Source organism: Pungitius pungitius, chromosome 13 (genome assembly GCF_949316345.1).
Source record: "Pungitius pungitius chromosome 13, fPunPun2.1, whole genome shotgun sequence".
Lineage (NCBI taxonomy): Eukaryota > Metazoa > Chordata > Actinopteri > Perciformes > Gasterosteidae > Pungitius > Pungitius pungitius.
This window is the reverse complement of record NC_084912.1, coordinates 16,078,776-16,095,935: the sequence shown is the minus strand read 5'-3', so window position 1 is coordinate 16,095,935 and position 17,160 is coordinate 16,078,776. Positions and strand designations below refer to the sequence as shown.

The window sequence follows — 17,160 nt, the reverse complement described above, 5'->3', positions numbered from 1 at the left end:
CCTGCATGTCCTAAAGCCTGTGTACTGCAAGCGTGATTTGGGATAATATTATATAATATAATCATTATTATACAGTAATTGGACCCTACACAAGCGTTTTAATTGTACTAGATGCATGTTTTATTTGGACATTTTTAAAGGAAGTTGAGCCAAACCACGGCAGTTCAGCAGAGTATAAATCATTGTTGTATAATTTTTCCCTTTTAATGTTGGAGCCTTGCAGATGAAGGACACTTAGTCTTGTTTCAGAACCAGTGAATTATTGATAAGCTAATTTCAAATGTGAAAAATGGCTTTGTGTGTCACCTTGTGATTCATTTAAGTGTTCTCTGGATTCACCTGCTTCAGCATGTCTGTCGAAGCTGCATGCTGTGTAATCATTACCGTCACCAATCACCTATTTATATTCTATAGTCTGTTATGTATCCATCACATGGTTGTTCATGCATTTGATGGATTAATTTGTTATTCAAGTCTCCTCGCTTACATGTCTCATCAATAATTGCCTTGCTTAAAGTTGCAGGCAAAGGGGTTATGATGACTTGGATTGCTTATGTTTGGGTTTATTTTGCCCTGAAAACAAATAAGGTACACAGTTGATGTGATAAAGTTTTTTAAAAAGAGGCACACTGTGGCGCTTATGATTTATAATAATCTTTGTATTATCTGTACATGTGAACAGCATATAGTGTATTGGCATCCTCACAGCATACAAAATGTGAGTATGCCCAAGAAGAAAAGCTGTGTTCAGACCTTTCAAGGTTTGTTCATCTGATTTACCCATTCTGAGGTACTGGGAGTCATCTGCAGACCCAGCACTAGAACAGCTGTTCAGGTGTCCTGTTAGATGATGACACCTAATTAAACTAATAAAGGACAGGAACATTTAGCATACTCTTGCAACTGAAACCTTTCCACTATACATATTCGTCTTCTGTCATATCTCGCTTAATTCTACAGCCTCTTTTTCTCGTCACTTGTGACAAGCTGCCTCGCGTCACTCAGAATAATATCAGTGGCAGTTTAACAAAGCGCCACATGTGGGAGGCTTGGACGGAGGGACAAAGGTCGTGAGAGGCAAGCAGGGAAATGGTGAGCATTGGCGGTACAATCACATGCCTGCTGGGTTGGAAGCGGAGAGCAGACAGCCAGGGAGGAACTCAGAACCTTGTGAGCAGCGTAGGTGTAATCATGGCTCTATTGTAGGGAACAGCTGGGCCTCTGGAGCTGTGAACCACAGGAGGTCAGAGCCTGCAAATCACCATGTCTTTAACATTTCTAAAAAAACTAAGAGCAGCGCGTTGCACTCAAAAGTATGTGGGCATGCAATAGCCTTTACCAGGGAGAACAAGTCAACTTGACTCCAAATAGTGGTAATTAACTTTGACTGACATTTTCTTACTTAATCAACCAGAGTCGAGGAACAATAGCTAAGTGAGGATGAAGCAATCTTAATGTTCTCGGTCAGTAGCTCGGTTGGTCATTTTCTTTATCAGAGGTACATTCCATCGGTCCATGGGTTGAGTCTCACCCCTGCCCATAGCTTTCCATTTGCACGTATTGGTAAAGGAGCTCAATCTGTCAGAGGCTCAATCAATAGACATTACAGAGCAGCCTCTTTTGCTTACCATTAACGATTTGTTGAGAAAATCTCAGGTTGAATACGTGGTATTTTTCGGAGCATGAAATCGATGCAGCGTCTGTGTTGTAAATATAATAAAAAGCAAATCCTAAGCAAATGAAGTCCGTAAGCATTGAGAAGGCTACTGGATTCAATATGAAATGGCCCTTAGAGGACAGTTTCAGGTCTATCTATTGTCAAAAATAGCAATGAATGTATCCAATATTTACTTAGCAAACTTAATAATTGAAAACACATTAAAAAAATACTAACAAGCTGTGATGGGACCTGTAACCGCTGGGTTCGTGGGGGATCGGAATGACAGCCGGACACTTGATCACCGTTTTGAATCTAGGTTTATTCTCACAGGTTTCTCCGTTCTTCCCCACTCGCTCCCGTCTCACTCCTAAATAGATCGGGAGTCATCATGTCAATTGTCCTCAGCTGGAGGTTCATTACCTCCAGAGTTGTATCAACATCTGCATGTAATCAATACACAACTAATCAAATTAATTCAATATGATTACATTACACATTACATGTCATTTAGCTGACGCTTTTATCCAAAGCGGCATTTCCACATAGAGATACAAACTCAAAAAGAACAAGGAACAAGAAAGTCCAATTTTCAAATATTTGTATTATTCTAAATAAGCAGTTTCAAAATAAGACAATAGAGTAACAAAATTGGATAAGTGCCATTATAAGTACAATAAAAGTGCTACAATTTGTTAGTCCTACGGTTTGCTAGTGTTTTAGTCAAGGTACAGTCTATAAAGGTGTGTCTTGAGTTTTCAGCAGAAGATGTAGAGGCTCTCTGCAGTCCTGATGTCATCAGAGAGCTCATTCCACCATCTGGGAGCCAGGACAGCAAAGAGTCGCCATCTCACCGAGTGCTTTTCTCTCAGTGAGGGAGGAACAAGCAGCTTGGCAGATGCAGATCGGAGTGTGCGGGTTGGGATGTAGGGTTTCACCATGTCCTGGATGTAGACTGGACCCCATCCATTCACAGCATGGTACATCAGTACCAATGTTTTGAACTGGATGCGGGCAGCTACTGGTAACCAGTGAAGAGAACGGAGAAGTGGTGTGGTGTGGGAGTATTTCGGAAGGTTGAAGACCAGTCGAGCTGCTGCATTCTGGATGAGCTGCAGTGGTCGTATGGCGGTACCTGGGAGACCCGCCAGGAGAGAGTTACAGTAGTCAAGGCGGGAGATGACAAGAGCGTGAATCAGTACCTGTGCCGCCCTCTGAGTGAGAAGGGGTCGTATTCTCCTGATGTTGTAGAGCGTGTATCTACAGGATCGTGTTGTCGCTGTGATGTTGGCAGTCAGGGAGAGTTGGGAGTCAAGTGTCATGCCGAGGTTCCTAGCAGTCAGAGTGGGCGTTAACACGGAGTTGCCAAAGTTAACAGTCAGGTCCTGGGTAGGAGAATCTGTTCCGGGGAAGAGAAGTAGTTTAGTCTTATCGGGGTTGATTTTCAGATGGTAAGTAGACATCCACTGAGAGATGTCAGTGATTCTAAAACTCTTTTGACAATATTTATAGCCACGTAACAAAGAACTGAACATATATGTCTGCAAAGTGAAATAATGTTCTCTCAATTAACTATATAAAGGTAGGGCTGCATTTAAAATGGGGATAAGATTGAATTTCCTTCAAGACTTGTAGCTGCAGGCTTCAAACATGCCACTCAAAACTGGCTGTGTCTTTTCAAGAGACTTGACAGTCTCAGCAAATTATAAATAATAAAACTAAATACATTATTAGAATTGAACAGATTAATATATATATATATATGGGGTGGATTCCGGTCCGCCAGTTAATGACTTCTGCATTATGGAATAAAACGACTTAGTTGATTGAGATCAATCATCATTCTCCTAAAGAAAGTGCAGAGGTGATCCGTTAGCAGTCTGTGGTTTTAATGAGTAACCGTGACATGCTACCAATGAAAGATTAAAGCTGTGTAACCCTTGATCTTTCACATTCAGTCTGATAACTACTTATTTTCAAGAAAAAGTTCCATAGAATGCAGTATTTTTTTTTAGCTTGTGCACCTGAAGAGCATATTTCACCTCCACGCTCCAGCCTGAGAGACCTGTTCCTCAATCACGACAGAGACGTAATCATGAATTAAACCAGTTGTTGTTGGACAGAGTACCTTCGCACACTGTTCAACGACTACCTCATGGACTCCCTTGAGGAGAGAGTTAACATTAAACACCTGGAGTCCATTACCTAAAGCTGCAGCCCACAGTGGATCTCCACCCCTGTCGTCCCTCAAGGTCCCAAAGAGAAGCTGGGACACGCAGTGCTGTAGAAATACAGCAAAGACCCGTAGCTCTTTTCTTCAGTCCCTTCTAAATGTTCAGAAATGCACTTTCTGACAGGCTTGCAATATCTTTCTTTCTTGTCAAGCAGCCATTGACTCCCCAGGGCTTCTTAAGTCATGTTTGACATGAATCCCTGTGGATTTCACCCACAGGAGACCAGCAGCCCACTGCTGCCTTCAGCCCAACCGAGGTGCAGTCTAAAGTACATAGGGACTCCTTTCATAATGTTCTTATGTCTCGTGGCTGTTACAGTCTTTTATTTTCACATCTTCATGTCTGTGCTCTCACTCCCTTTCTGCTCTTTCACTGTCTGCCGTCCTCTCCGTCTTTGTTTTTCAATTTTCAATTTGTATCCTGTAGATTTTTTTAACAATCCTCCTTTGGCCAGATGTTTAAGTAATCAGCCTTCTTCACACATTCGTGCTGAAAACATTTTGTTTTGCACGACCACCATCAGCAGCGTTTCTAGCTTGTGTTTCAGTGTTCCGAGCTATCCGTGTTTTCATAATTCTTCCTCGCTAATCCATCAATCTCTGCTCTGGTCTGTTTTCGTTGGGGACCTTCTCAATCGTGTGAACTGTAGGAAGGTAAGTGGCCTTTAACTAAAGTCTAATCTAATAAATGTCTAACAGATGGCTTTCAATCAAGTCAACTTAACAAGGATCCACAATTAATCCACTGTCAGCACAAGACATGACCTCCCTCCCTGAAAAAGTCTGAAATAAAGAATGGATATATATATATACGCTCAGCAGTGTGTGTGTGCACAGTAGGCTCTTGGTTTAAATCTTTCTCTCTGTTCACTACACTATGTCTCTGCACTTCCTCTCCATCTGTAAGTAGCAGCCCCCAGAGGGGGGGAGAAGGTGATTTCCTGCAGTGCACTTGAGATAAGACACAGCGGGGAACCCTCTTCATCCCTCTCCCACTGTCTCGCCACTTAACATTCTGCTTCCCAGAGGAAATAGACCTCATTTATTCAAAAGCTACAAGACATTGTCAAGGCAAATATGTAGAAATATGAGCCATTGCAAACCGAATGGCTTTTGCACTTGTGAACAAATCGGTGGGGACAGATGCACTGCTTCTCAACAAGCATGCAGTGGTTCCCAGTTTAGCTGCCAGTGGTCTCGCCAAGCCTTGTTGGGTGTTGTTTAGTGGGTGACTCATTTATGGCGAAGTAATTGGACAGTCTTATACTCTATAGGTCACCAATATTGACTTGTAATCGACATCTCACGGGGTCCAATCAATGGACTGATGGCGAGAATGCAGAAGACTCTTTCTCTGTTTACTAGACGGGCTTTATTGAGCTCTCTGTTGTTGTTGTTGTTGTTGTTGTGGTAGTAGTAGTTTTTAGTAGACTTCTGACTGCAGTGAAATTCATCATGAGTAGCTGAGGAGCCAACTGTTTAAATAGGTTGACTTATTGCTTTATTGCTTAATCCCTAATCCAAAATGGAGCCTTTTGACTTTCAGAGCCACAGAAGAGATAAAAAGGGGTAACGAGATGAGAATGAATAAGGTGAATGGGGAGTTGTTGTGCTGTGGATCTGTTAGCAGGCATCCAAAAGAAGCTCTGCTCACCTCTGAGGCACACTGACTTGGTCATCTGGGCTTCTACGAACAGCTTTCAAGTGTTGAGGCATGGACTGCTTTGAACACCGTGGTACTGTCAATTTCTGGAGATCAACACCAGTGCGTGTGTGTTTATTTATTCCAGTGTGTGACGTTATTTACTGATCCTTGTGGCATTTGACACTGGGAGGTGTTTATGATTCATTGTTTCACAAGCTGCTGTGTGGGCAAAGATAGAAACCAGCATGCTTTAGGGGACGAAGATGATACGTGCACAGCACACACTTTTTGTTTCCAAAACACACACACACACACACACACACACACAACTCATTCTCAATTATCAAACAGCCACCTGACATCAAAGCAAAGTTGATAAAGCAAAAACCCATTCCATACTCACAAGTACACATGAACAGATAAGAGAAAGTGCACGAAAAACAAACACAACCAGTAATATTTTACCATTTAGTTTTTTTTTTTAGATATATTTTTATCCACTTGAAAAGTGCCTGTGCGTCATTTTCCTGCTGCAGGCTTTGAGGTACTTTTTACAGGTGTTTCCAGTTCTCTCGTTAACAGGCAACTTGAAGAATAATAAGTGTATCAGAGACCTGCAGCCTAGATGTTTATTCAAGTGCAATTATTGTTGTGGGGGAGGGGCTTAGGATCCGTTCCAACATGTCTATCCTTGAGGTTTGCTCATAGACCGTACATAAGAAATAAGCATTTTCACCAAGATGTCACCTATTGGCATCTTGCAAGAAATGACACACCATGTAAATCTATCTACTACCTGTGATGAATAAGGCATTTGTAAAAGTTAAAAAAAAAGTAAAAATGAACCTCCATGAACTGAAAACATACTGTGAAAGAGTTCTCAAAAAACGGAAATACGCAGAAATCCCAAACTTGACGACTACATGGCAGTGACGTGTGAATCACAAGGTAGCCCCGCCCTGAGGCGTACCCAGTGTTATGGTTCATTTGACTCTAAATGTGACCATTGTTTATTAACTGAACAACACGCTGTGTCAGAAAATACCTGAAAATAGAGATTGAGACAATAAACTCATGTTTACAATGTTTACTGATGTACTACACCAGGTGAGAAGTAGGGTCATTTCCTCAGAACTCAGACTTCTTGCAACAAGCGCACTTTTCAGAACAAGAGGTTGCTTCCTCTGCTTACTTCAGCTACCCTTCAGCAGAACATTACAAACTCACAGGCCAAGAGATCAGTCTTGTTGGTATTTTGGTTAATCTTCCTCGTCTTCCTACAAGAGATGTTTTGCTTCTACAACAGGAGTTGCTTCCGACTGCTTCTGTAACACCACAGCCGCTGCTTTTCCCTTTAAAGCTGTGGAAACGGTAAAACACCTGTTCATGGCAGTTGGTGCTCATGTAGATACACAATTCAGATTGAAACGCCAAAGAAAAAACGTAGCATACATCAGACACGGTCTGCACGCATAAGACAAGTCTCTGGGGTTTCACCTTCATAGTTGAGACCCCGAACTCTAGAATATCTGTTGCTCGCCTCCTATTCCCCTGCAGCTACACGGCTTGGAGCCCTCTCCTCCTTCTTTCCCTCGATTCCCATGTGGCTGCCTGGATTAATCTGATTAAGCGATTGGACCAGTTTGCAGTAGTGCTGAGAAATTTAGGGAATTCAAAGGGACATAATGAAGGAGGAAGTGAATGTAGCCGCTTCAATGTAACGTCCTGTAGACCGAGCAGGTTGGCCTCATCTCGCTGTTATGTTGCTGCGTTACCTCGGTGAAGACCCGCTTTCCTTGAGAGCACAGTGGGTCAACAGGTCCACATACACTTATGTCCACGGACACCGTCTCAACCGGCATGTTGAAGTAAACACATTCTTACTCTGAGCCAAGCTCACGCACACACAAACACACTGAACCGACCAACAATAACACATGGTGGAATGCACCTCCACACTGGCCTCACACCTGTGGAGACAGACTGTGGGGTCAACTGCTCTCTTACTGTCACTTTAGCTCTGGCTCGGAGCCCAGCTCAGCTCCACGCCACGACCTTCCCTGTGCGGCCACCCACCCCCGCAGTAAACAAGGCACTGTGTGTGGGCGCAGGTGAGTGTGTGAGAGGCCGAGAGGACGGGGGCCTTTCCTGTGACATAGCTGCAGTACCTCCGTCCCTCTTGCTCAACCTTCTTTTTCTTGTGACTGTGGGTATGCTGGTTCCTTATTTATTGTGGGGCGTTTGTGGCTGTGTCCGCTGGTGGGAGTCTGCTGCGAGGTTTCTGTATCTGTGATGTTGCTGCTGTGACACACAGCCCAGCCGGAGTAACCACCTGCACTTGGTGTGTGAAAGGATGACTTGGATGAACTGTTCCTTTACACATGTTATCAGCTGGATTCAGCTGTGTTGAATCGTTTTCCTCTTTGGTCCATTTGGTATCCAGTCTGGTAAATCCATAAACATCCTGTTTGTGCTATACAATTTCCCATCATTAGCCTCCCTTTGGTCACTAACCAATCACGAGTGATCAAAACGATAATGATAATCGTTGCTTTTATTCATCCAGGTCGACCAAGAAGAATTATTTTTGTAGTCAAGCTTAAGTAACACTAAAACAATGTGTCCCAAATATGCTAAATGAAATTGTGGCTGTTGGGTTAGATAAGGCTCCTGTGTAAACCACATAGAGGTGAAACGGTCAATTAGTATCCTTCCTGAATGTAAAAATAGCATAATGTGCGTGTGTGTCTTTCAGAACACAGCTGTGGGCAGATCAGTGTTCATGGTGAACGCCACGGATCCAGACCAGGGCACCGGAGGCAGCGTTCTCTTCTCCTTCCAGCCTCCCTCTCCTTTCTTTTCCATCGATGGGGCCCGAGGCACCGTCACTGTCATCAGACCACTGGACTACGAGACCACTTCAGCGTATACACTCACTGTCAACGCCACGGTCAGCACACGCACAACACAACTCAGAGTCAGAGAAGCGCACATGCACCAGCTAAACGTTTGCCTCTGTTTCCATCAGGACCAAGACAAAGTGAGACCTCTGTCCCGGCTTGCAAACTTAGCTGTTACCATCACTGATGTCCAGGACATGGACCCAATCTTCACCAATCTGCCCTACAGTACCAACATAGAGGAGGACGTTCCCGTGGTCAGTGATACGATCCCACCTGACATCACACTGCCAGCTAATCCCTTCATTCCACTTCATGTGAAAATAAATGAGTCCATCACTTATTTCTCACCTTATTGCTCATCCCTGGCTCCTCCTTCCTCGTGTTTATACTCTTCCATTATTCAGGAGATGATTGGAACGTCTGCAGGGGGAAATGTAGTTAGAAACCGATGCCTGAGTTATTATCAGGGCAAAAAATCTCACCCCCAGGAGCCCCCCCCCAAACTCTGCCCCCGGCTCCTACATACTGCACTGCAAGTGTTGGAGACCGTAATTACCGCAGGAGATTTACAGTCCTGCTTCAGTGATGTGAGGTCTGGCAAAGGTCACCAGGGCTACAGGATTTATCTCTTGAGCTACCTTCATGTGCGCATACTGCTGCATGCGTGTGAAGTCTTTGTATTTAGTGAAGAAGTGGAGTCTTATGACCTTACCTTTGTCTTTATTGCAAGTAGCTGTGTAATGGGTGTCTAATACACAGAGTGTCTGTTCCCCTGTAGACCATAATGTTCAGTCCCCTGACTCAGCCCTCTAAACTCTGTTCCCAGGTGGCTAATGGTCCAGCTATTGATGTTTCCACTCGTAGAGAGGGAATTACACACAGGGGCATAACACTGTTTGTCCTTATTTCTGTCCTCTCTCTCTCTCTCTCTCTCTACCCCAGTTCCCCCCCACCCACCCAACCACCCAGTCAGTCCTCCCATCAGCACTACCCTCGTTCCCAGCCTGCATCGCACTGTAGTAGAAATGTCAAGTGCGACATTTGCATGCATATTAACGGGCCGTGACGGAGTCGCCGCCCGGTGTCTCCCTGACTCTATGATTCATCAGCTGTCACCAGGAAGGTCACAACATGAGGAGGAGGGGGGAGAAATAGTTAGGAGGGTTGGGGTGAAAGGAGAGCGGAAGAGGTTAGGTGACGGAATAAAGCGGAGGGGATTAAAAAGAGCTCTGGTACGTTGACATTGGCGAATGGCTTCCACGTCGCTCACAGCAGCTGAGCACCAGTAAGCTTCAGTAATGCTGCCTTGGAGTGTTATAGTTCTTGCCTCTGACAGTAGGGGGCACTGCGTAATCCTATTCCTGCAGGGCTGTGAGAGGTAGGCACAACAGGCGTGCAACCGAAATGTGTTAACAAACCCCTTTGACCCCACAACAGATGCCAACAGGGTACCAACAGTGCTTAAAGTGGGGCAGAAGGACCCAGATGCAGGCTAACAGAGCGCCACCACTCATACGCACACTTGCCCCCGTGTGCTATTCTAACAGGCATGTGTCATTCCCTTTAGGAAGTGTTGGGCGGTGATGAGCCGAGGGCGTACAGTGACGGAAGGAGTCTCAAGACCCATGACATTCACACGTAAAGGGATGTCAAACTTGAACCCTTGTCATAGGTCATTTCTCAAAGGTGTGAGTGCAAAGACTCTCAAACACCCCCCCCCCCATATTTCATCTTCTGTCTCTCTCAGTTTCTACTTGATTCTCTGTGTCTTTTTGCGCCGGCCAATCAACCCGTCCGTGGAAAACTTTGACAAATGTTTTTCAGATAGAATCACAGAGCCAGGTTTTCAGCTGTTAGACTTGTGAATTCATGCTGCTTGGACTGACATTTCAGCAAAAAGCACAATTTGGCTGTCAAATCAATGAGGAGAAAGAAGGAAAGGGAGGGTGGGTTGATGGGTAATGCACTGTACAGCTAGCAAAGAAAGGATGGCGAGGGGGAGAGCAGGTGGTGGCTTTGTTTCAAGGAGACGTGCTGCTGTCTGTGTGTCCTTGCGAGTGTCTCTATATGTTTTAAGGAGAGGATGGTTGAGTGAACATAGTCTACTTGTGTGGACAGCTCGAGAATATTGCTCACATTACTTCAGCGTCACTTTGTCCCCTCGCTCATCTCTTATTTCTCCTCCAAAGCCGAGGTTTTACTGCCGTCTATGAGTGACACACGGACGTGAGCTGATGTGGAATCGGGACCAGGAAACGATTAAATCTTCCAAACTTTGTGCGGGTTTCTTCTCACAACATTCTCGAAGCTCCCAAAAGTTCTCTGTTTCCCTCCGCCTCACCTCTGTGTTTGTAGTTAGATAAAAACGGATGCATGGAACCCGTGTGGAAGGCCCCATCTGTTGGTCTGATGACACTTTGGTCGCGCAGACTCTTTTGACCCATGACGATGCGGCAAGCTTGAATACCGCTTTAATCTATCCCTAAATATGCTCTGTGTTTCCCTCTTAGCTCTGTGATTGGTGTGAACGAGTCTCTCTAAAAGGCTTGTAATAGATTCTGCTGTAATTGGTCAATGACAGGAAATGCTTTGGCAGAAATGGAGCATAAACACGCTTTAGAGACAATTTGCAGGATCAATGGCAGGCAGCTTGCTCGCGTGAGTGAGTGAGCTAAGGGGGAGAGAGACGGAAGCAAAGGAGGGTGTTAGGAGGAGAGAAAGAAGAACATTTGGAAGTAGGGAAGGTCTCTCCCTCTCTCTGCACACATCACAGAGGGTTTTAAGTATCACCACCGTGTCTGATTGAGGCACGAAGGCTGAAAAAGCTCAGCAGATGAAAGAGTTTTCAAATGGCTCTTTTTTCCTTTTTTTTTTCCAAACTGTCACACTGTGTTTTTTGTTGAGTTGTGGTCTGAGAGAAGAGATGAAAAGATAATAAAACAATCCATAATGAAATGAATTGTAAATGGTTGGCCTGCCCACATGCTCTGGGCTTCCTCATTTTACTTCTTTTCATCTACATTGGAGAAATGGAAATACAGCGCTCCTACATTTCAAGTTGCTCATTCATGGTCTTCTCTTGACATTGGCTGCTCTGTCCATGGTGCTGAAATGGATGGCCATACAGAGCACCTGTCACTTACTTAGCCTACTTGCTGATAAACACAACTTTCGGCCCCCGTTCCATTATTTCCAACAGGATGGTGCATGAACAGAAAGGAACAACAAAGAACCGTTAACGTCAGTAGTGATTTTGAAAGACAATTGTTCAGAGATCCTGATACTGTCTCGGCTTTTGAAAGTGCTAGATTCTTATGTTCTTCCTTTTTTTTTAAATAAACAGTAGTGTTATGTTGTGTGGAAAGTGCAGCTGTGTATCATGGTGAGTTATGCATGCACGCTTTGAAGACTTTGAAGTTATTGACCGACTGATTTGATTATACCATAATATACTATACATTGTGAATAACTTGAAAAGTCCCTAATAAGTGTAATGATGTCTAGTTTCTCCTGAGATAGAATCGACAACTATTTGAGGTCGTCCCTACTCCAACCACAGATTTCAGTGTTATCTTGAAGGCTAAAAATATTTACAATATAGTAAAGCCCACAACCATATTTGTGTGCAAATTCCAAATGGCTGAAACAGTAACATAGAAGTTTGATTATCTTATTATCCGATAGCTGTTTAATGTGATGGAAAAGAAAACTGAGAATATTGCATGCAGCTCATACAGTATGCTTTGTGTGTGTGTGTGTGTGTCTCTCTGCAGGGATACGAGGTGAGGAAGATAACAGCCATTGACCAGGATCTCGGCCGACCAAGAGGCATCGGCTACACCATCATTTCAGGTCTGAGTCACTTAATCAATCTGACGTCCACAGCACGGAGAGGTGAATCGATCACTTCTTATCATAATCCCACAGCAATCATAGACAAGTCTCATCAAGCACATCAGTCAATAACAGCAGAGAACAGCCTCAGAATTGGAGAATAGGCTTCCCCGTGATCAGCTATTAATCACTGTTTGGTGCAGTTGTGCGGAAGTCAGCTTTTATTTAGTGTTGTCATTCACACGGTGCGTCGTTGCAAACCAAGCGGGATTACGGCTTGTCAGAGTGACGTGTTTTAATCTATAGCAGAAGAGTGTGATCTTAAGAGTTTTTTTGTATTGCCTTCTTGTGTTCAATTGTGTTATTAGAAATGTCACACATGAAGTTTGGGTTTTAGACTGGGCCTCCTCCTTCAATCTGTAACTTGGGTTGGAAAATGTAATAATATATGTTAGTATACCTGAGAGCTTTACTCGCAAGGAGGCGAGAGGAAGCTACAGTTTCCACGCTGCTGATAAGGTTAAAGCAGTGGTCCTGCTTTCATACGGACCCGTTTTCTTACCTCCAAGGAAATGATGTTGGTGCTTGAAAGTGAGTTTGTCTGTGTGTCCGTCGATCCGGAGGATATCCAAAACCTCAAGAACAGAATAACTTCAATCAGGGGCATAGAGCTGGTACTTTAGTGTTGATCCATATCCACAATGGTCACAGTGACTTATCCACTTATTTTCACGGTAATAGAAATTCAATGATGTTCATCCGTCCATCTGTGCATTCTCTCTATAATGTGCATGCAAATTGATCACAAAGCTCACTCTCCATCGAGCATGCAGCTCTGTCGTGGCAGGTGTAGTGCTGAGGAGCCGAGGGAGGGCAGTGCCTCGTGTGAAGCCGTTTGGATGAGCGTTTTTAAGAAAGCTCAAGAAGTAATACCGAGCTATTGGAGCAATTCTGAACAATTTCAAATAGAGATTCATTATTTTCAATTCCATTAATACGTTTTCAGGATCCATAAATTACAAATCAAATTTGTAATTTTTTTACTTTCAACAATGGGGGTATATTCCTTTTCTTTGTATTTATCCGTCCAGGTTGACATCCAAACTGTTGTACTCTGTCCCTTTGGGTAAAGTCACCTGCTGAGCGGTTATATGAGGCTTTGGTGTTTCCAGAAGAGCGTTACTTCTTTGCTTCTCCCTCTCAAAATTGGAAATAGAAAACCTTCCAGTAAATTCCACTGCACCAAGCAGCCAACACCACTGCTGAAAAATGAAGACAACACATAATAGCCAAAAACGGCAGTTTCTCATATTACCACTTGAGGCTTCATCTAAAAGCAATTTGATTCCCGTAGATCTAAGAAAGATAAACGCCGAACGGTTACACTAAAGGTGACGTCACAGAGACTGAAACTATGATACAATCCATGTGGCCACTGTCTATAGAACGTTTGCTAATGGATAAACGAACGTTGCCACACTGAAGCCAGTTAAGCTACTTCAGGCGGAAGCCCCAATAAGCAATAAGTAAAGTTATAAAAATACACTGTAAAAAAATCAAACGATCTATTTGATTCTCAAATCTGTGTATTTGTGACTTAAATGTGCTCATTTAAGTCACTGAATGGGAGTGTTGAAGTCAAATAAACTCCGGTTGAATTTACTTATTTGATCAAAAATTCTGTGGATGTTTTTTTGTCAAGTTCCATATTCCTATTAAGATAAAACGCGGCTCATGACTCTGCGGTCCAGGCACTGATGTAATACCGCTTTAATACCCCTGTAGGGTGTTGGAATTTCATCATTATTAACGTTTGGACCCCAAACGGTGAAACATTGATCTGTGTGGTGAAAATAAACACCCGTTGGGAGGATTACAGCATGTAGACTGTATCCTTTTAAACTCTGCATGCCCCCTGTGGAGCCCAGAAGGACTGGGATGGAAGGACGTCGGGGCCTCCCTAATGGCCAGCTGGCTGATAAGGGCTGGCACTGCTCGAGCCTTCCGCACCACGGGCATTTCGGGTGATGAAGATAGTCATTGTTCTGCCATCTGCTGAGTCACCGCTGAACGAAGGAATTTGACCCCACGTGCGTGCATTTTGGGTGAACACGTGCGCGGCCATGCATTATTTGTGAGTGTGTGTGCTGCCGTGCGTGCGTCCACAGTCCACAGCCCGGACCGCTTCTTCACGGAGCTCACCATAAACACTTTGCGCCCATTCAGTGCACACGCCTACTCAGTCTCACTTACCATCTGCTGCCACGTGTTGTATTGTTGTGTGTGTGTGTGTGTGTGTGTGTGTTTTGTGTTTGCTGCAAAGTTGAAGGGCTGAGTTAAGCTCTAGAGGAGAAGAGCATTAAAAAGACATTAATTAGGTGTTGCGATGTATTCCCAGTCGTTGAAAAATCAAGAGTTATAGCACCGCACTGAGCCCTCATGGAGATGGAGCCTGTAGGCCTGATAAAATCATTATAAGTTTGATAGATAATGGAAGTTGAAGGGTGATGCAGTGCCAGTAGTTAAAAGAGGGAGGGTAAGGTTGTCTGATGACTTTATGTGTGTGTGTGTGTGTGTGTGTGCTTGTTCATGTACTATTGCATATGTCTCTGTCTTTCCGGGCTCACAGTGCTCTGCAGCCGTCCGATTAGTGCGAGGGCGTGCCTGTTTGCAGACTTAAGCGTGACTCCTCCCTCGCCTTCTTGCCTCCTCGCCCCGGTTGTCCTCAGAGAGTGGAGCTCGCTCCTGCGGGACTCGTCTCATTAGCTCGGTAATTAAGATAAACGAGGTTTTAATTGCAGCTGTGATTTATGCTAATGATTGTCGAACCGGAGTTGAGGATTTCCTCTCCCTCCTCCAATCAGAGGCCATATCTGCGATTTGATGTGTACGAGAGATAGCATCGCAACAGCGCTTTGCCTGCAGTGTTGCAGTTATTGTTTGTTATGATGCTGGAGGTTCGGTGGGGGGTGGGGAGAGGGTGTAAATCCTTGGTCCACAGGGTTGGATGTATATCCCTTAAAGGACCTCTGACCTACTGGTCTCATTCTACATCAATGGGTTGTAACCTCACTGCCGATTAGGGATTTCTGTGCGTTTTGGTGCCACAACAATTTTATTTTTGGAACCAACACACGTCAACAATAATTCATTTTCCCACCATTGATAATGAAAATGAGGATTTCTTTTAGGTGCCCGAAGTGGATGTTGTAGCCCTAAACAAAGGTGTTATCGGTTTAATGACCTGATGCTCAACATTGTAGATGCTGCTATAATTGCTCCTAAATTGCTTGTTGTTCTGCTACGAAACAGTGCAATCTGTAATGTAATACCTCATGACGTGGACTGGTCTGAGCTGTGATGTATAGTATCAATTTTAAGCCTAAGGACCAGCTTCAAAGCCACTTTAGCCGTGTGATGTGTTCTCGCAAAACTACTGAAACAAACAACATAAAAAAGGAGCATATTCTCTTCTAATCTAATCGATTGCATGCTGCAGGTTGTCAGGAGTTCCTTTAAAGGACCCATTGTATGCCTGTAACAATGTCTGTAACTTTCGTCAAAATACTACAAGGATGATTTGAAACAGCCCCCCACAGAGTGACCCGTTTTGAGTGCCTGTTTCTTTAAATGATAATGATCCATAATATGTCCCCTTTAAGGAAAAAAATCATTTCTAGTTTCTGTAAGTGTTTTTTACACTTTTTCTGCAAAGTCACTGAGTAATGATCATTGATCAGATAAAAGCTACAGAGGTGCTGGGGTGACCGGCACTATTACCTGGCTCCCTCCAGGCACTACGGTAAGCCCTTCATTACAATTTCTGAGTAAGCTAAATTTGGCCATTTTTAAGAGATGCTTTTTACAGCCGCTTTAAATAATCAACGTAGACCAAGCTTCTGTTCTCGGCTGTGGTTACCGTATTATGTGGGAATACCAGGAGGAGAGCAGAACAAGGCTACAGTGGCGCAGCTATCCTCTTTAAGTAGCTACCACGTGATTATAGAGTCAAATTTCTGTTTGCTCACTCTTGTGATACTGGTTGCCATGACTCCAGCTGCAGGGAATGAAATGACCTTTTCCTGTCACAGTTTCAGGTTGAACCAGAATGATCTTAACATGTATAGAACAAAATGAATTACATCAAAAGAATTATTAATAATCACAAAATAAATAAAGGGGCAGGGAATAAGAACCAATACTATAAATCAAGTCTCAATATTGATATTTACTCCTTTAGAGTTGAGAATTTTGAAAGTTTAAGATTGAGCACTCTGTTTATACCCATTGAAAAACTCTGTACAAAAGTAATGAAAAATGTATAACAGTTTAGTAACTCAAACACTGATCAAGATCAACAATTTCTAAGCAATAATTCATTTAACACTATTATAACCATCTCCATTCCATCCTTTTTCACATTACATGTCATTTAGCTGACGCTTTTATCTAAAGCGACTAACAATACGTGCATTTCAAACATAAAGATACAAATCCAAAGAACAAGAAATAAAGTGCAATTTCATCAAATACAACTTGCCCTAGATAAGAGTCATAAGTACAATATAAGTTCTCCAACTTTTGTTTGCAGCGGAAGATGTAAAGACTCTCTGCAGTCCTGATGTCATCACAGAGCTCATTCCACCATTTAGGAGCCAGGACAGCAAAGAGTTGTGATCTTGTTGAGTGCTTTTCTCTCAGTGAGGGAGGAACAAGCAGCTTGGTAGATGCAGAGCAGAGTGTTATAGGGTTTGACCATGTCCTGGCCTGGAGCCAATCCATTCACAGCATGGTACGTGAGCACCAATGTTTTGAATCGGATGTGGGCAGCCACTGGTAGAAAATCCAGCAGCGACAATCTCTTTCAGCGTATTAACACTTGGCACCT

General features: G+C 43.6%; 1 protein-coding gene across 1 annotated transcript in view; it reads left to right on the top strand.

The window, feature by feature from the left end:
• cdh23 (cadherin-related 23) overlaps positions 1-17,160 on the top strand; it is a 139,697-nt gene that overhangs the window by 48,288 nt on the left and 74,249 nt on the right. Inside the window, exons 7-9 of the mRNA XM_037464975.2 lie at positions 8,291-8,485; positions 8,564-8,692; positions 12,212-12,290. Coding sequence (XP_037320872.2) covers positions 8,291-8,485; positions 8,564-8,692; positions 12,212-12,290 — 403 coding nt within the window. The remainder of the gene's footprint in view (positions 1-8,290; positions 8,486-8,563; positions 8,693-12,211; positions 12,291-17,160) is intronic.